The sequence below is a fragment of the Lynx rufus genome, unplaced genomic scaffold (genome assembly GCF_022079265.1).
Source record: "Lynx rufus isolate CCGP_SWC_20201006 ecotype Redwood Valley unplaced genomic scaffold, mLynRuf1.p SCAF_12, whole genome shotgun sequence".
NCBI classification, from domain to species: domain Eukaryota; kingdom Metazoa; phylum Chordata; class Mammalia; order Carnivora; family Felidae; genus Lynx; species Lynx rufus.
The window spans coordinates 903,715-925,062 of NW_025814826.1; the positions used below are offsets into that span (position 1 = coordinate 903,715).

A 21,348-nucleotide genomic window follows, 5' to 3' on the forward strand; every position below is an offset into this window, starting at 1 on the left:
ATAGTGATTCACCAACTCCATACTCACCCCATGCTCATCATGACAAGGGCACTCCTTCATCCCCATCACCTCTTTCAGCCCTCCCACCACTCACCTCCTCTCTGGGAACCATCTGTTTGTTGTCGGCAGGTAAGAGCCTATTTCTTGGTTTGTCTCTCCTTCTTTTTTCTCCTTTGCTCATTTGTTGTTTCTTAAGTGCTACATGAGTAAAATCATATGGTATTTGTCTTTTCCTGACTTTTCTTAACATACTACTCTCAGGCTCCATCCTGATTACATCCTTGCCAAGTAAATGGCAAGATTTCATTGTTTTATGGTTGAGTAATATTCCAGGGTGTGTGTGTTTGTGTGTGTGTGTGTGTGTGTGTGTGTGTGTGTGTATGAAAAACATATACACACACAGATACATACATATAGAACTCCTGCGTTCACTCATTTGTCAATGGACGCTTGCACTGGCTATTGGAAATAATGCTGCAATAAACACAGGGGTGCGTGTGTCCCATGGAATTCGTGTTTTTTTGTATTTTTTTGGGTAGTATCCAAAAGTACAATAACTGGATCATAGGAGAGTTCTCTTTTTAATTTTTTGAGGAATCTCCATACTGTTTTCCAGAGGGGCCGCACCCATTTGCATTTCCACCAACAGTGCAAGAGGTTTCCTTTGTCTCCACATCCTCGCAAACACTTGCTTCTTGTGTCTTGGAGTTTAGCCATTCTGACAGGTGTGACATGATATCTCGTTGTAGTTTTGGGGAGCCTTTTTTCCTGTGTCTGTTGACCATCTGTATATTGTCTTGGAAAAATGTCTGGTTATATCTTCTGCTCATTTTTAAACTGGGCTTTTTTGGAGGGGAGGATGTTTACTCATATCAATTTTTTATACTTTGTGGATACTAACCCTTACTGGATTTGCAAAATATTTGCAAATATGTTCTCCCATCCCAGAGGATGCCTTTTAGTTTTGATGTTTCCCTTCACTGTGCAAAAGCTTTGTAGGTTAATGTAGTCCCCATAGTTTATTCTTGCTTTATTTCCCTTGGCTCAGGAGACATAACTAGTAAAATGTTGCTACAGCCAAAGTCAGAGAAATGACGGCCTGTGCTCTCTTCAAGGATTTTTTATGGTTTAAGGTCTCACACTTAGGTCTTTAATTCATTTTCAGGTTATTTGTGTGTATGGTACAGAAATTGACCCAGGTTCATTCTTTGGAATGTGACTTGTCTGGTTTAACCAACACCATTTGGTGAAGAGACTGCCTTTTCCCCACTGGATAGTCTTTCCTGTTTGTGGAAGATGAACTGACCATACAGTGGTGGATTTATTTCTGGGTTTGTGGTTCTATTCCACTGAGCTATGAGGCTATTTTGTATGCCAGTACCCACCATCCTGTTTGGATTACTACAGCCTTGGAAGAAAACTTGAAATCTGAGACTGCGATACCTCCAGTTTTCCTCTTTTGCAATACTGCTTTGGCCATTCAAGTTCTTTTGTGGTTCTATACAACGTTTAGGCTTGTTTGTCTAGCTGTGACAAATGCTGTTGGTATGTTGACAGGGATTGCATGACATCTGTAGATGCCTTTGGGTAGTGCAGACACTTTAAAAATATGTATTCTTCCCATCTGTGAGCATCGGATGTGTTTCTCTTTCCGTCACCTTCAATTTCTTTCATCAGTGTGTTACGGTTTCTAGAGTACAGGTCTTTCACAATTTGGACCCTGTTTTAAAAAAAATTTCAGTTCTCTATTTTGACTCCACCTCTGCCAACCTGTGAAATCTCCAGGAAAGACCCAGTCTGAGTTTCCAATAACCAAATGTGACAGGCAGACAATGCTCTGAAATGGTTGAAAATGAAATGTATAAACGTTACCACAATGACTTCTCACCTCACATCTGTCAGAATGGCTCAGTTTCAACACACAGGAAACAACAAGGGTTGCTCAGGGTGTGGAGGAAAAACAACCCTTGTGCACCGGTCATGGGATATAAATTGGTATCGCCACAGTGAAAGCCACTATGGAGGGGCCTCAACGAATTAAAAACACAAATACCATACGATCCAGTGATTCCACTACTGGGTATTTATTTACCCAAGGGAAATGGAGGTACTAATTTGAAAAGATATATGCACCCCTATCTTTATTATAGCATTGTTTACAATAGACAAGATATGGAAGCAACCCAAGTGTCCACCAATACATGAAGAGACCACACACACACACACACACACACACACACACACACACACAATGAAATATTACGCAGCTATAAAACAGAATGAGATTTGCACATCATGGATGTACCTAGATGGTATGAGGGTAAGTGAAATAAGTCAGACAGAGAAAGACAAATCCTATATGATTTCACTTCTGTGTAGAATGTAAAATGGGGAATAAATGAACAAACAGAGCAAAAGCAGAAACAGCCCCATAAAAGCAGAGAATTGACTCTTGCCAGAAGGGAGGGGAGGTGGGGGGATTGACAAAATGGGTGAAGGGGAGAGGGAAGTTCAGTGTTCCAGTTATAGAATGAATAACCACAAGGCTCAAAGGTACAGCATAGGGAATCTAGTCAGTGGTATCGTAATACCATCATACTTTACCAGATGGGTGCTACACTTATGGCGAACATGGTGGACCATCCATTACATTGTGTGTCAGGTAGACCTCCATTTAACTAAATATATCAAAGTTTGGGTTTCCCTGTTATGAGTGGTAGTACTAACTAGAGATTAAAAGATTAAAAGTTCCCACGGCCAACTTTGTTCCCACACTGGTCTTGCCTTATTTAGGTCCATAATAACTAGCAAGACATTCCAAGCCTTCAGGGGGCATTCAGCTACCCAAGGAGAGAGACTGCGATCAAATGGTCCTGGTAGTTGTGCCTCTATTTCTCTATATGCTGCCTGACTATTTTCTTCCCTATGAGCTCCCACTCCTACATCACTCTTCGGCACGGTTCTGTGGCATCCCCCAACCTTTCAATCTTTAGCCTATGAAGCCATACACTCCTACAACAAGGATGGGCTCAAATGACCGAGGGTAGGAACCATGTCCTGCTCCTGGAGAACAAGCGAACTGGGAGTCTCAGTCATCCACACAGTCACCTCAACATAGGCATGTTATCACCGATCCAGATGAAGCTCCCTTACTGATTTGACAAGTCAGTCCTACCCCTGCCCAGCCCTACAAGTACATGGGAAGGGCATCACAGATTTAGGAAAAGAGGTGGAGTGAGGAGACAGCTTGCCTTGGGCCATACATCCCTGATGTTCGCAATCTCCACCCCCCATCCCCAATTCCTTGAGAGGATCTAAGCTATCCTCCCTCAGTTGGGCTGGAAGTAGGGGATATCATATTTCTATTTGCTGTAAACAGACTCTTCCCAGCAGCTCAAAGGATTGTTAATCTCTCTCATCAGAAAAGCTGAGGTATGCTCGCACCTTCAATGAAACCAACACACACAAAAGCAGAAACCTGCTTGTCACGACCCTCTTGAACTCTCTATTTGAATATGCCTTTCTAAACAACTCCCCTAATCCTGGGTCCTTCATTCCTGACATTCACCTTTATGTCACTTGTCATAAACCCCCATATTCTGACATCTTTCCTAAAACTCTTGTTTCTATCCAACTCAGTGTTGTTCTCCTTGAAACCTGGTCTCCTCTGCTAATTTGACTCTTACCCTCCTTCATTTTATTCATTAGACCCACTCCCCAGATTTCTATCATTGAAATATTTGTCTGCAAGATGAAGACAAAAAAACAAAGAAAGAAATGAAAGAAAGAAAGAAAGAAAGAAAGAAAGAAAGAAAGAAAGAAAGAAAAGAACCCGAATGTAAATCTCATTTCTGTGACTTATCATATCTAACTAGGTCACTTCAATCTCTTTTGAGTTTCAAACTGTCCATGTAAGCAACCATTCGGCAAGGAGGTTAAACAGAGGTTGAATTACCAGAGGGTATTTTGATGAATTAATCTCTGAGGTTCCCTAAATCTTGAGACTCTAAGTAGTTTTGATTTGGCCTCTGGAAAAATGGAGAGTCCTTAGCTGGCAGAAGGGGAAATATTAATGGGAAAAAAAAGAAATACCAAGAAACCCAGAGAAGAAAGTAAAAAGGCACAAACACAGTACAGAAACGTCATAGGGAAAAAATCTCCAAAAAAGAAAAAGCTTCCTAGAACTAGTCAAGGGTACTAGTCCAAAGGGAAACCAGACTGGGAACTTAGGCAACAGAGAATCCTCGAAATATCCTAGCAATATCCTTGTGATAGAGACTGAATTTAATTAAGGTAACATGGTCTACAACTAGATACCCTTCCCTCACAGAAAACTCATTTGTCTCAAGAATAGGGGATATCACCACATCTAAGGAGATGCCTGACGACATCTTGCTTATTATGTAAAAGCCTTGACACCATGGCCATAGCTGACATCCATCCTAAAATCTGGGATGGTAAAAACAAGGGACTAGTTACCACTGCACTAATGACTTTTGTTAGCACTAGTGGTCAAATACATAAGGGCAAATGCTTGCACTAACCTGGTTTCTTAAGAAAACCCTAAATTAGAGTTCCGACATGATTAGCTTTGACATTCTGAGTTGATCTGCCCTAGGATCTGTATCTTCATCTCAGTGCTGCTGAGGAACCAGAGAATGGATGTGGAAGCTGCACAGGCTGACGGGAAAAGCCCCTCAGCTACCCATTAACTATGGAATCATGGTCGAGTCTTCAACCTCCCTGAACCACAGTTGCCAAAGTAATAAAAAGTAGGCTACAACAACACAGCTAGTTTGCAAAGCTATGCAATGCCTACATAACTTAACAGATGTTATGCATAGGATATAGTGTCTTGTCCAGAGTAGACCACTCAACAACTGCTTTTTTTCTCTGCGTTCCCTTAGGAAACACATAATTTTCAGTTCATTCATTTCACTTCCTTTCCTTTCATTTTCCATTTCATTTCATTTCATTCCTTTATACTTTGAGAGTGAGTGCACACAGAAATCGGGAAAGACATCCCAACGAGGCTGTCAGCGCAAAACCCGACGTGGGGCTTGAACTCACAAACCTGAGTTGAAGTCAAGAGTCACACCCTTAACTGACTGAGCCACCCACGTGCCCCAACGAATGTCATTTTTACAAATCCAGAAAAATCCTACCTGGCTATAGAGTCTCCCTCAGCATTCTTATCTGCTCCTAAAGAAGAAAGCAAAATACATGTTAAATCAACAATCGAAAAATAGAGGAAATTACAAGTGTACGGCTTATGATTTGTGAAAAAGTATTGCTTTGGGACCACACCTGGAAACCACACTACACTGAATGGTAATTATCCCATTCGTAGGCTTAAAGCACTAAGAAATGTTACTTTCTCCTCTATATTGACCAAAAGCAAGAATGGGTTTTATCAAAATTTGACACCTACAGGTGAACTGATGTTTACAATGGCCATCACTGACCGACTCTATGACACTGGAGGAAAATGGTGTCGTTAGGAGAATGATTATCACAAGCTGACAATGTCAAACTGCAACTAGCATGATTTTTCTGGACTTCCACCCCTATAGAAGTTAAAAGAGAGTTTTTTTATTTTGCTGTAACACAGCAGAACTTCCCCAGCCATTTAGTAGAGACTGTTCAGAGTTAGGATGAAACAACACCTCACAAATGTGCTCCATAGTTATTGTACTTTGCATCATGGCCAAACCATAACAAGCAGACTCTCCCTGGCCTTATTTCCAATGGCAAGGTAAGTTGGAAGGCTGTGGCATTCCAATTTGATAAACTTCTAACTTCTCGAGACTGTCTCCTTCCATTGCTAGAGAGTCTATCTAGACCCACTGAACATCACAGAGGATGATCCCAATGTTGGTACTATGTAGTGGCTCATGATGTCATTTTTCTCAACCCTCCCCATTGGGTGACACACATCTAGAAAAATCATGCTTGTTTTCATGGAAGGCATATGTCATCAGATCCTCTACTGATGTGCAACAAAACAAAACAAAGGGCAAAGAATATCTTGAATGCCTACATTCAATTAGTGGGGAATTTTAATTTTCTAAACATTCAACGATAGCCACTGTATGATTGTTACTATATGACACTCTTTAAAGAGCAAGACTATGGAGGTAAGGGTTGGGGTTAATGTAGGGAAAAAGGGGCACACCCCCAAGGACTATTTTTTAAATTTTTTTAACGTTTATTTTTTTTAGAGACAGAACATGAATGGGGGGAGGGTCAGAGAGAGAGGGAGACACATAATAGGAAGCAGGCTCCAGGCTCCGATCTGTCATTCCAGAGCCTGACACAGGGCTCGATCTCGTGAACCACGAGATCATGACTTGAGCCAAAGTCGGACACTTAACCGACTGAGCCACCCAGGCGCCCAAGCACAGAGGACTTGTAAGGCAGTGAAACTCTTTCACACGATACCACAAAGGTGGATTCACATCATTACACATTTGTTAAAACCCAAAGAATGTATAACACCAAGGCTGAACACTAATGCAAATTAGAGACATTGCCTGAACATGAAGAGTTAGTGTCCATATAAAATGCACCACTCTTGTCAGGGTGCCTGGGTGGCTCAATTGGTTCAGCGTCCATGTCTGGATCTGAGATCAGGTCATGATCTCACAGTTCATGGAATCAAGTCCTGCATCAGGCTCTGTGCTGACAGCACAGGATTCTTTCTCCCTTCTCCCTCTGCCCCTTGGCTGCTCACACACATACATGCTCTCTCACTCAAAACTAAACAAAGGAACTGAAAAAAAATTACTACTAAAAATGGACCACTGTCGTGCAAGATGTTAACAACAGGGGAGGCTAGGCGTGTACGGGAGCATGGTATGGTATATGGAGACTCTCTGTACTTTCTATTATATTTTGCTGTGAACTTAAAACTGCTGAAAAAATAAGGATCATTAAACGTAAAAAACAATCAAACAAAGTACAACAACCATACTACCAAAGTAGTATCCATTGAAGCTACTCTTAGCATATATTAACCATGATACAGTCACCTTGAGCATTAAGATAGAGATCAAAGTAACATAATAGGGGTACTGTCTCCCATATGGAAGTATATGAAAATACATAAAGCAAAATACAAAAATACAAGTTATTTGTATATTTAGGCAAGAAAACAATGGATGAATATGACCAAATATAACTATAAACAGGGATTCAGCACTGTATGAATCAAACCTGGGTTTTCCATATAATTGAGATTTTATTCTAATTTTAAATCAAAAATCATTATGCTGATCATATCTAAGAATCATAAGGAAAGCTTAATCATATAAAAAAAGATGATAATGACCTAATATTGCCCTAGCCTTTTTTGTACAAATACCTACTTCATATGGATGATGAAACTGAAACCAGTACCATGATAACCATCATTTTACTTGCTATTAAAATAAAATTTTAAGACACCACCAAAAATGAATTGAGGGCTGTAATTTCTATGCAGAAAAGGTTTCATCCAGCAGGCCAAAGATGGCTACCCTCAGAATATCCTACTTGAATGACTGGCCCTTGGTTGTTCCCTGGGATCTTGGATTTAAGGACGGTTTCCACCATTCCCTAGCTTGGTAATAGAAGCTCACTGTGCCTAAGTATTGGTAAAATCAGTGTGCTTAAGGCCGTACACTTGATTTCTTTTTGGAAACCTGGAATTTTGGGACATGCTAAGGAGAAGATGCCTATGTGCTTAGCATTTGATGAAAACCTCAGGCACTGAGTATCCATAAGCCTCGTACTGGCAGACAACATTTCACTTGTGCTGTCCTAATTTGATGCTGGAGGAATTAAGCACATCCTGCTAACTCCATAAAGATAGGATTCCTGGAAGCCTGTGCTTGGTCGACTCTGGACTTCACCCCATGCACCATTTGTCTGTGCTGATTGGCCTTTCTAGCCTCTCCCCATACCAAACCATAGGCAACAACTATATGCTGCGTCCTGTGAGATCTTCCAGTGAATAATCAAATCTGGGTGTCGTTGTGGTGCCTCTATCACAACGCATTATATGAAATTTTATTATTTGGGGTGATGTCATACACGTGGTACCAGTCAGAAGGTTATGTCACAGAATACCTTTCCTGGAATCTCTTTTTCTTGGTATTTGCCTTGAAAATTCCTACATTCCTATATATCCATGCGAAGAAAGGTTTAAAAGGAATAGATGAAATCATGATGTCACAAAGTGTGAAACAAGCAACAATCCTATTTTACTCAGTAAAAAAAAAAGAGAGAGAGAGAGAATCCTGGTGGTTGCCACCATGTTCTACCATACACAAGTTCCTCTCAAATATGAAAAGTCAGTTAATTTTTCCAACTAACTAGGACTTAGTTCATTTTTCTGGCAGATAGGAATGAAAAGAAGTAACAGGGATTGTTCTAGAAAAAACAGAACTATCAGACCCAGTATAAAAACATACTACTGATTATAGTTTTATGTTTCTTTCCTTTCCTTACTTTCTTAGAAAATTAAAAATATACTTCACCTATTAAAGGCAATCATTGCCAAAATAATCAAAAGTCATAATTACTGTATCCTCATTCCTGCTGCTCTCCTCTGTTCATCTGATAAAGTACTACACATTTTTCATGTCCAATTTACATGCTGGCACACAACTTGGAAACTTCTGAATCTTCTGAGAGTTCTCTCTCACCCCTTAACTTTTCATATTCAGGAATCACAGATTCGTATTACTATACTGTTTCAGTCTCTGCTTTGTCTTTTCCCTGCCATTGCCCTAGTCAAACATGAGTTCTTAACTGATAATTTTCGCAGGGAAAAAAAAAGCCACAAAATATTATTGTTATTTCTTAAATGAATAAAAAAAATATGCAAAACAAATAAGAAAGACACAAGGCCCTGAAAAAAAAATTAATGGAATAAATTGAACCCCCTGACGTTTTCAAATTACACAGCTGAAAGTTTCACAATGGACTAATACTAGGCTAAGAAAACAAGAGCTTCCTTTGCCTCCCAGTCTCTTTATGTGGTTTCCTATAACCTATCCTCCATATGAGGGTTCAGCATGCTACGGCCACAGGTCAAACCCAACCTGCCATCTCGTTCTGTAAATAATGTTTTATTGGGGCATAGACCCATGTCTTCACTTACATATTGCTATGGCTGCTTTCACACTACAAGGGCAGAGCTGAGAAACCACATCACCTAAAATATTCACTGGCTCTTTAGGAAAAAGGCTTGGGGATCTTTATTTTATGCCATAACCAGAGTGTCCTAAACTCAAATCTAATCTTCTTAGTCTTCTGCTTCAAATTCTCCAAAATCCCTGCATCAAATACTGCTGGTTCTCTCCCTAAGAGCCATTCCATATTCTTCATTCTTGCTAGAGAATCACAACTTTATTTGGATATTTATTGTCTTCATACACAGAGAAGGTGGCCTCACCCTGGCTTCAAAAAGAGAAAGTATTATTCTAAGCTAATCACAGTACCTGATTTACCAGGGACCAGTTTAGAAATGAGTATGTGACATAACCTAGTCTTTAAAATGTTAGAGGAAGTCTACTGCAAGCCTCTTCCTAGTGAAAAGAAACACCTAAAGCAAAGCAGTCCTTCCCACCCACTGGATGTTGCCATGTGAGAATATGATACCTGGAGCTGTTGCTAAATAGCCACCCTGGAAAGGAGAAATAAAAATACCACCAACTCCAGAACTGAACAAGTGATGACTGGGATCCTGATGACATCACTGAACCATCAAAACATTTCTGGTTCCTACTGTTTAGTCACTGTTAGAAGTCACCTATTATTTGCCGCTAAAAGCATTCTACCGGAGAAATTTCCCAAGGCCTATCGGGTAAGATCTACTCCTTTCTATAGCACTAAGAAACTTCCATAAGCTTGTCTTACCTAGGTATTCACCCCATTCCCAACCATTGTCATAGCACACGTTTTCTACCAGCAAAACCCAACTGCTCATAAATCCTGCTAAGGTCACTCGTACACCTTCGCCTCTGCACTGCTGTGTACTCCGCCAAACACGTAATCGTGATAGTTTACAAACATTGTCAAACATACAAATGTTGGTCCTTCTGCCTCTCTACCTGGCAAACTGAACTCCTCACTCTGCATGCTTACCGTAGATTCTACCCAGTCCTTGAAAACTCAGATTCCTCACCGGGAACTTATGGTAACTGGAACAAATGCCAATACAAAATAACAATGATAATTATAAGCTCTATGAGACTCTGGCACCCAGTAAGCACTAAATAGAGTAAATAATACAAATGGCAGTGGTAACAACGAACTCCTGGGGTGCAGAGACTGGTTTTTGAATGTTTGTATTCTACAACAACAGGATAACACTTAGTAGCTAACAGGCACTTAAGAGTTACTTGTGGGGGCGCCTGGGTGGCGCAGTCGGTTAAGCGTCCGACTTCAGCCAGGTCACGATCTTGCGGTCTGTGAGTTCGAGCCCCGTGTCAGGCTCTGGGCTGATGGCTCAGAGCCTGGAGCCTGTTTCCGATTCTGTGTCTCTCTCTCTCTCTGCCCCTCCCCCGTTCATGCTCTGTCTCTCTCTGTCCCAAAAAATAAATAAACGTTGAAAAAAAATTAAAAAAAAAGAGTTACTTGTGAAGTGAACAAATGGACATGAATAAAAGTGATTCCTTTGAAAATTATTTTTAAAAACCACAGAAACTTTTCTGTTTCAAAAACCGCAGGGACAGCTCTATTCTGTTATGAGCACCTTAATGATCAAAACGCTGTCTGTTCTATCTTTACCTTTCCTGTAACTTCCAAAACTAACCTACAGAAATCCTTTGGTAACAGTCTACCAAGTTAAAGCTTTCTTCCTACTTTGCAGATTGTAAAGTGCACTAGGTGCCACAACTAGGGAGCAACAGTAGCATTTTTTGTGTGTGTGTGATTGTGAAACATCTTTGTGCTGTTATTATAATTTCTGGAGCCCAAGTTGCCCTATTTGAATACTTGCAAAGATAACATTTTGACTAATGGCAACAGAGTATCTTATTCTAACAAAATTACAGTGTCATGACAATTCTCCAACAAACAGAAGAAAACATTGTTCTAATGAAGTCAATATATCTTATTCTGGATTTGTTGTTGTTGTTTTTAAATGTTTATTTGTTTGAGAGATACAGAACATGCATGTACAGGGGAGGGGCAGAGAGAGAAGGAAAAGGCAAAATGCCACACAGGCTCTGAGCTGTCAGCAAGGAGCCTGACAGAGAAGTCTGACACAGGACTCCAACTCACCAACTGTGAGATGATGATGACCTGAGCTGAAATCAAGAGTTGGACACTTAACCGATGCAGCCACCCAAGCGCCCCTCTCATTCTGTCTTGATTTATGAGGAGTGAAGTTGATAATGGTGAGACCTTGTTGAGACAATATGTGAAATAACCTATGCCTCTCAACAAGGCATTGCTTTTCTTCAGTACTCTTGGAAGCTATCTGTAAAAAAACAATCTCATTGGCAGTGCTGCACACTAGCTAAGATTTGCAGTTCTTATTATTTGCCATTTGCTTATGGTACCAGGAAAGTACTGTAGAATTCCCAGTTTGAGGGCTGGTTCATTTTTTAATGAGACAAATCGCTAGGTAACAATATTTACTAAATATAATCCATTTGTAAACATTTTATAAAAGATCCATTTTTATAACAAGTGCAATTTGTTATAATATGTTTATGGAGGAAACATAAAACATACTAACTTATCAATCTTTTTTCCTCTGGGCACCTGGATGGCTCAGTTGGTGAAGCATCTGACCTTGGCTCAGGTCGTGATCTCGCAGCTCACGAGTTCGAACCCCACATTGGGCTCTCTGCTGTCAGTGGTGGAGCCTGCTTTGGATCCTCTGTCTACCTTCCTCTGTCCCTCTCCTGCTCTCTCTCTCTCTCTCTCTCTCTCTCTCTCAAAATTAAATGAACAGTTAACAAAGCATTTTCGTATTTATTACACAAAGATGTCACATGGTATTTTAGGGGTCATGACTAAAATAATGAATTTCTTTTCAGATAATACTGCCTCATATTTTCAATTACCTACAGTTAACTTCTTAAATAATTCTGAACATTAGACTATAAAGAGAGAAATTAAGAAAGAAAAAAATATACATGCAATTTACACATTGGTGTTCTTTTCTTCATTGTTCTTTCATTATCAAAACACCCTTACTCTGACTTTACTTATGTTAGGACCACCAAGAGCAATTCACTATGTAAAGTCTTACCAGGATGGCTGTTTTGCAAAGAATTTTTAAGCATGATATCTTCTTTATGTCGGCAAATTATTTCGTAACTGCTATGTATAAAAAAGGGTGATAAATAATATTACTATCTTAACGCTGATATGAAAAACATTTACCAAATACATCAAATTCTTAGAGTATTTCAAATAATATCAGAGCAAATATCAAAACTTTAATTACCCCATATACTTCAAATTTGTACGTTCTAGAAGCTTTTCATTAAGTCTGTACTTAAAGAAGAAAAAAACAGGAAGATGAACCAGTCATGAATTGAGGGCATTCTAGCTTAGTAAATTAGAACTAGCTTGCCAGGGGCACCTGGGTAGTTAAGCATCCAACTTTAGCTCAGGTCATGATGTCACGGTTTATGGCTTTGAGCCCCACGTTGGGCTCTGTGCTGATAGCGCAGAGCCTGGAGCCTGCTTCGGATTCTGTGTCTTCCTCTCTCTCTGCAACCACCCCCCACCCCAGCTCGTACTCCGTCTCCCTCTATCAAAAGCAAATACACATCAAATAGAAATGAGAATAATTAGAATTCGCTTGCCAGAATGGAAAGTGTTTGGAACTCAGAAGTCCTAGCTCTATAACCTATAGCTATTTGTTCTTGGAGAAGCCACTTCTCTTTGGCTCAAAATCTCCCTCTATAAAACAAGGGAAATTACTGCCTTATTTTACAAGGTTGATAAGAGGATTTAATGAGATATTATACCCAAAACATGGCCTCTCAGGCCATGGCCTCTTAGGTGATGCTCATTACTCTGGGAAGAGCAAGATGAGACCTTCCATGACTTCAGAAAAAGATGCTCCACAGGATTTAAACCGGTGGTCCAGGGGCACCTGGGTGGCTCAGTCCGTTGGGCATCCAACTCTTGATCTCAGCTTGGGTCTTGATCTCAGGCTCGTGAGTTCAAGCCCCATGTTGGACTCCACGCTGGGCTTGGAGCCTACTTAAAAAAAGGCAGGGGTACAGATCTGCTAACAAAGGAGAAAGAGAAGTCCGATCTCTTCCTGCAGCATCATTTGAACCTCTCTGACAGCTTAGAATGGTCCCAACTAACATCTTCTGGCAAAAAACAACAACAAACAAAAAAAAAAAACAAAAACAAGATCCTCAAAGGGTAACTCATGAGGAAAGTCTAGGCTAAGATATAGGTTCCACATAAGGTCTTTGAGTGTGGAGGGACAAGGGTGTACGGGGAAAGCCAGGAGGCCCAGCTGCCCCAACAGGGTGCTGGTGCTTTGGGATAGCTGCTGAGCATATGTGCATGTGCAGTGAACAAAGAAACTTTGTAGCTTTGAAATCTAAGTGTGGAACACCATGAAGACTGAAAACTGGATCAGCAAGGGAATCCTGGGAGTAAAGGTCAATCACGACCTGACTGCAGCACCAGTTTCAACAGCAATGCTGCAGCAACAGAATCAAAGGAAACTGTAGAATGATCAGGATGTCCTTTTTTCCCCTCCAAATGACTTGTGAAAGAGGACTGTCTCTTTGGTCTTAGGGTGCTCCTTAGGTTCTTGGAAAATTCAAGGGACAGAGTACAGGAGATAGCCCTCAAAGGAAAGTAGAGGGTCTTCTACAAAACTGAACATGTCAAGACCCAAGTTACTAGTTAGAAAACACAGATGTAACATTATTTGTGTCCCATGCAGAGGGGTTATACTTGAAATGAAATGGATAATGTTAGGATCCTGGAGGATAAAGGTCTCAAAAGTCCTGAGATAAAGAATCCTGCACCCGTTCCTACTTCCAACTAGTCTAGTCCTTTGCTTGATTTCTGGCTAATGTTGTGGACTAACCGACTGCCATTCCAAAACTGCCTGAACAAACTACGAAATCCCATCTGTTACATATGAAGTTAACAGTTAAATTATTTTAAACCTCAGTTTAGTAATAACTAGCATTTTAATACAAACACTTACAGATTAAAACCCTTAATATAAGCATATTCATCTGCAGCCCATCCATATACATCTTGAGGAAAGGGATCAATACCTTGCTGAAGAAGAAGCCTGACTACATTTGTTGAGTCATAATTTACAGCAAGCATGAAGGCTGTTCTAAAATAACAGAGATAACTTCACTCTTAGGAATTGAGAGTTATTTAAACAGCTAATTTGATATACTTTATCAGGGTAATATCTTGCCTATCTGTTCAGAATCGACCATTTACATGTTTCAGTGTTCATCTGTGTAAATGATCTCCAAGAGTAAAATGAAGGGACAAAAAGGAAGCTTCTTGTCCCACTTGGGTAATGTATTATAGACTTGCTAATTTAACGTCGTTTGATAAACAAGAAACTATGCTAGGTCACTTATCTGAATAGGTAAAGATTTAAAAAAAAATAATTCCCCACGTCTTCCTTAATCTGATACAGTGCACTTCAAAGCCATCTAGAGGTCAAGCAAGTATAAAAACTATCTGCAGGCTTAAAATGATAATATTTTAATGCGAATGCTAACAAAAGAGGCATAAATACAGTTAACGATGCTGATAAGCATATGGTAGGCACTAAATTAAATGCTATGTATATAAAATATTATTTACGCACAACCACCCTTGAAGGATATATTATTATCCTCCTTTTCATATCAGGAAACATATTTAGTGATGATACGTAACACTCCCAAGGTCACAACACCTAGCCAGTAGGAAAGCTATGAATCAACTTAGTCTTGGGTGAATCTAAAGCACATCTCTTCCTTCTTTATCACCCACCTATAACTTATCCTCATTAAAGGATAAGTCTATACAGTTAAAGTTATCTTTCATCTTTCTACTCCTACCAATTGAAAATAAAATCAAAAGTACATATACTGGACATGAAAAAGGATAAAACCTGATGAGACTTGGTAATAGTAATTAATCATCACTTAGAGATCACCTAACGACATCAGTATTACTCAAAAAAAAAAAACAATTTAAAGAAAAGCGTCATCCAAAGGACACAACTCCTATTTATGTTTAATATGCATCTTTTTTTAACATTTATTTGCTTTTGAGAGACAGAGCTCAAGCAAGGAGAGGGAGAGAGAGCGGGATACACAGAATCCAAAGCAGCTCCAGGCTCCAAGCTGTCAGCACAGAGCCCGGCGTGGGGCTCGAACCCACGAACCATGACATCATGTCCACAGCCAAAGTCATAGACTTAACCAACTGAGACACCCAGGCACCCCAATATACATCTTTGAAGGAAAAATGTATATGAAGTAGAAATTCTTTCTTTTTTAAGTTTATTTACAATTTATTTTGAGAAAGAGAGAGAGAGCACACGAGAGTGTGTGCAAGGGGCAGAGACACAGAGAGAGAGAGAGAAAGAGAGAGAGAGACAAGAGAGAGAGACAGAGAGAGACAGAGAGAGAGAAGGAGATATTGAGAATCCGAAGCAGGCTCTGCACTGTCAGCACAGAACCTGATGTGGGGTTCAACCCATGAACTATGAGATGATCACCTGAGCCAAAGTCGGATGCTTAACCAGCTGAGCCACCCAAGTGCCTCTATGAAGTAGAAGTGTAAAAAATACCATAAAAGGGTTAAGAAGGCCAATATTGTGCCATTAAGTAAATTAAGAGCTGAGAGTCCACCCTTTATAAAACTAAAATGAAATCCCTTTAGTTAACACAAAATCATGTGGCAGAAAAAAAAACAAAAAACAAACAAACAAACAAAAAACATTGCAGGAGCAACTGGATGACTCAGTTGGTTAAGCATCAGACTCTTGACCTCAGCTCGGGTCTTGATCTCAGAGTCATGAGTTCAGGCCCAGCGTTGGACTCCACGCCGAACATGGAACCTACTTAAAAATAAACACTGCAAATGACATGGGTCAACATCATCAACGAATATGAATTCTGCTATACCCTGTTCTTCATGTTGCCCAGTCAGAATAATTGCTTTCTACCTAACTGGTGATGTGTTGATATTTTTCACTATATAATTATAAATTAGTCTTCTTCTTCTGAAGTTAATCTTCCTGACTTGAATAATTATTACCACTGTAGAACCATACTAAGGTTTAAAAGAAAACTACTGCACCTTTTTAATTTATCCTCTGCATGTATATTTGCTGCCTTTTCTACCAGAACTTCCACTATTTGCTGTTTGTTTTCATTTACAGCAACTAGAAGTGGTGTGATGTTATCCTGTAAAAGAGCAAAAACAATTTAGAATTTACAAAATTATACCTTTCCATACGGAATTTTAAAACATACAAAAGATCCTCTAAACTTAAACATATAATACAAAAAGTAAATAAAAAATGGCCTCTTCCTTCCCACCACGGTGCTTTCACCTGCTGCTGCTTCTCTTTAAAATAGCCCTCCTCCCCTGGGGCATCTGGGTGGCTCAGTTGGTTAAGTGACCAACTGCAGCTCAGGTCATGAGCTCAGGGTTTGTGAGTTCGATCCCTGCATTGTGCTCTATGCTGGCAGCGCACAGCCTGGAGCCTGTTCCAGATTCTCTCTCTCTCTCTCTCTCTCAAAAAGAAATACACATTAAAAATTGTTTTTAATAAAATAGCCCTTCTCCACCTTCTTCAACAGATTATATGAAGTCATTCTCCCAAACTCACTTCAAACACTCACTGGTTCCAAGATCGTTGCTTCTATCACAGTACTTATCATGGTATACTGTAGTTATTGTTCCCTATCTAAACCAAGTGCTTCTTGAGAGCAGGGGCTATTTCTTATCTCTGTATCTCCAAACTCCAAAACACAGCAGTATATGCTTTAAGTACTTTTACTGAATTAATAACCTAAATGATGATCTCTGGAGTAGTGTTTCTTTTTTTTTTTTTTTCAACGTTTATTTATTTTTGGGACAGAGAGAGACAGAGAATGAACGGGGGAGGGGCAGAGAGAGAGGGAGACACAGAATCGGAAACAGGCTCCAGGCTCTGAGCCATCAGCCCAGAGCCTGACGCGGGGCTCGAACTCACGGACCGCGAGATCGTGACCTGGCTGAAGTCGGACGCTTAACCGACTGCGCCACCCAGGCGCCCCTGGAGTAGTGTTTCTTAAATTATCTTCCAAAGAATACCTTCTTTGCCAGAAGGTAAGTACTATGTCCCAATGGAAAGATTTCATGATCATCTATGTTTGAGAAATATTAGAAAACTGCATTATATGTCTGGCATTACAGAAATCCATGTAAATCTGCTCAGTCCCCATTTGACAATCCTTTTTGTGGCAAACATTCACATTTGAGGAATCAGAGTTTCAGGGATATAGTTTGGAGAGATTTCCGATAAAGATGAAGCTTTTCCCCAAGTTATACAAACTTGCTTGTCTTCTGTCAGTGGTATCAGGATCCACTGACATCCGAGATGTCAACATAAGGCATCGCTGCTCCAAATGGGTCACCAAGGAGATGGGCTCAGAACTCCAAGAGTTAAGCTTCAAATGAACTTTGATTACTTAATATTAAATAGCCCATGGGCTTTCTCCTATTATAAAATGCTAAATTTTTTTTTTAATTTTTTTAACGTTTTTATTTTTATTTTTGAGACAGAGAGAGACAGAGCATGAACGGGGGAGGGTCAGAGAGAGGGAGACACAGAATCTGAAACAGGCTCCAGGCTCCGAGCTGTCAGCACAGAGCCCGACGCGGGGCTCGAACTCACGAACCGTGAGATCATGACCTGAGCTGAAGTCGGCCGCTTAACCGACTGAGCCACCCAGGCGCCCCAAAAATGCTAAATTTTTATCTTAACCCTTAGGAAGCTCCATATGAAATTTTATTGTCAATTATAATAATCCTGGGACCCTAATACATATCTACTTCTAAAAAAATCTGTATTCTAGTTGTATTCCAGTTTCCACTGGAATAGCTACTTACTTTATATTTTAGGCAAAATATAAATTGGAAATAAAAATATAATGGCTTATCAATAAAAATTCAAACACTGATTTATACAGATCATTTTTAGCATAATGAAAGTGACTACATTATTTGCATTTTTAGGGAACAATGCTGAGGAGAAAGAGAATATTGTCTGCAATAGGCATAACCTATTCAACTGTAACCATGATTAATCTAATACGGTTTGCAAATATTCCAATAGGAATACGATTATTCAAATTTTGTTTCTTTTAATGTTTATTTATTTTTGACAGAGAGAGACAGAGCCTGAGCGGGCAAGGGGCAGAGAGAGAGGGAGACACAGAATCCGAAGCAGGCTACAGTCTCTGAGCTGTCAGCACAGAGCCCCACACGGGGCTCAAACTCACAGACAGCGAGATCATGACCTGAGCCGAAGTCGGACGCTCAACCGACTGAGCCACCCAGGCACCCCAGGAATACGATTATTCATAGTACACAGAAGGAAAAAGTGTCTTGTTTTCAAACTAACTTATGGGGCACCTGGGTGGCTCAGCCAGTTAAAAGGCCGACTTCGGTTCAGGTCATGATGTCATGGTTTGTGAGTTCAAGCCCTGCATTGGGCTCTATGCTGACAGCTCAGCCTGGAGCCTGCTTGGGATTCTGTGTCTCCCTTTCTCTCTGCCCCTCCCCCACTCATGCATGTGGTCTCTCTCCTTCAAAAATCAATAAACGTTAAAAAATGAATACAATACAAAAACAACTTAGAAAGTCTAACTTGGAAAATTCAATCCTATTCCGAAGACATTAACATAAAATACAAAATATATATTATAAATTAATATGGATTGCCTTGAAAACCTTGAAATCTTTATCAAAATAGACCATAAAACAGAGGCGCCTGGGTAGCTCAGTCAGTTAAGCATCTGACTCTTGACTTTGGCTCCAGTCATGGTCTCATGATTCATGAGTTCAAACCCAGTGCCTCCGAGGGATTCTCTCTCTCTCTTTGTCAAAATTAACTTTAAAAAAAAATTACCAAGGTTTCTTTGTGTCCAAAAGAGATCTGATTAGCGCAGTCTAAAATATATATATATATATACACATATATATACATATATATGTATATATATGTATATATGTGTGTGTATAAATATATGTGTGTGTGTGTGTGTGTGTGTATACACACACACACACACACATATATATATATATATATATATATATATATATATATATCATAAAACAGTAATTGTAAACGCAATGCTTATGGAGGCAAAGTAGGTGACTCGAGTAAGTGAAGAACCTAAGTGGGGACAGTAGCAAACTGGAGACACCCATACCTCATATAAAAAGGTCAGCCGCTGGAATGCATACCAAACAGTAATATGGGCTCAAAGTACCAGGTATGATTCTATAAGAAAAGTCTGAAATCCAGATTTCTGCATGAGTGTCATAATTTTAAATGTTGACTCAATGTATGGAGGAAACGAAACACATCCAGGGGCCAAATTTAGTCCATAGCCCACGGGTATTTTGGTTGTGCATAAAGCATATATTTGTATGTAAATCTTTCCTGAAGTATCAGTATCACGTTTTACCAAAAACTTAGGCCCCAACATGTAATAAAAAGTGCTATTAAGACTCATAAGAGGGGAGCCTGGGTGGCTTAGTCAGTTGAGCATCTGATGCTTGACTTCAGCTCAGGTCATGATCCCAGAGTTGTGGGACTGAGTCCTGCATCAAGCTTGGCACTGAGCTTGGAGCCTGCTTGAGGTTCTCCCTCTCTCCCTCTGCCCTTCTCCCCCACTCACACTCTCTCTGTCTAAAAGAATCACAACAAAAAGACTCGTAACACCCACCTTAAGAATTTTTCCAACGCTTATTAAAACTGCAATCTATCTGTGTTTAATTCTCCCAGACTGTTAATCAAATAGACAAATTAGTTCACAACTATGCTGAAACTAAATTATGAAAACAATTCCCAACTGTATTGTCACTAACTGCATTTCCATGTTTAAAACTACCATTTGGATTATGCCAGGGCTATATGAATTTAACAGACATCATAAGACAGTTGGTCACATAGCTTCAACTAATAAAGAAGTTTCAAGATTTTCTCCTATTGCAATCAGGAAAACACTGCTTGTAATAACCAAATGGCTATGAATATGAGAGAGAGAGAGAGAGAAAGAGAGAGAGAGAGCAAGCGTGAGCGAGTGGGGGAGGGGCAGGGAGAGAGACTCTCATGTGTCTCTGCACCATCAGTGCAGAGCCCAATGTGGGGCTCGAACTCACAAACCATGAGATCACAACCTGAGTGGAAGTCGGACGCTTAATCAACTGAAAAACCTGGGTACCCCTCCATTCAGTAGTTAGCTTCTTTTAAATTTTTTTTAAATGTCCACTTTTTGTGGAAGAGAGAGAAAGAGCATGAGCAGGGGAGGGGCAAAAAGAGAGGGAGACTACAGAATATGAAGCAGGCTCCAGGCTCTGTCTAAGCTGTCAGCACAGAGCCCAACACGGGGCTAGAACTTGTGAACTGTGAGATGATGACCTGAGCCTGAAGTCAGACGCTTAACCGACTGAGCCACCCACACACCCCAGTAGTTCTTAACCAAGAGTTGTAGCACAGTCTCAAAAAAAATATTTCTAAATATCCATGTCTATGTATACATGTTACTAGATTTACTCAAACTCTTCAGGAGAGAGTTTAGGCTTGTTAAAAAAAAATTGAAACTTCCCCAGGGCACGGGGATTCACCACCACAGTTCTAGCTGAGAGTGGTGCAGCAGACAATCACATCAGTCTCATCTATGTGGCCAACTCCCTCTATCATTTGAAGATTTAGCCAAAAGAATGACTTATCAAAACTGCATTTAATTTCCCTGAGCAGAGGTAGAACAGGGACTAAATGTAAAGTCAAAATGCAACTTGATTGCATTACTTTTAAACTTCTTACTTCCCATCAAGATATTCTAGATTTCAGAGCAGAGTTTAGACTCTTACCTAAGTGGCTGTTTCTGCCAGAATAGGATTATATGACAGTTAATTATTTGTTCTTTCTTCTCATTGCCCACGTAATCAACCACCTGTTCACTGCCAATCTGATTTCTTCTGAGTCCTCCTACACTTGGTCTCTAGGCAGGTTTGCAACTCACTGTTTCCCTAAGTAACAATTATTCCCCTCAAAAATTGAAGACTCCTTGACTAAACATATAAACTGAAGGGGAAAAAAAACAATAAAACAAACAGCCTCTT

The 21,348-nt window shown here is 40.0% G+C and overlaps 1 protein-coding gene across 1 annotated transcript in view; it reads right to left on the minus strand.

Annotated features, from left to right (window-relative positions):
* Positions 1–21,348, minus strand: part of LOC124507934 (ankyrin repeat domain-containing protein 26-like) — a 124,345-nt gene that overhangs the window by 95,874 nt on the left and 7,123 nt on the right. Inside the window, 6 exon segments of the mRNA XM_047074395.1 lie at positions 5,166–5,202; positions 11,272–11,289; positions 11,292–11,355; positions 11,357–11,394; positions 12,251–12,321; positions 16,306–16,412. Of these exon segments, the coding sequence (XP_046930351.1) occupies positions 5,166–5,202; positions 11,272–11,289; positions 11,292–11,355; positions 11,357–11,394; positions 12,251–12,321; positions 16,306–16,412 (335 nt within the window).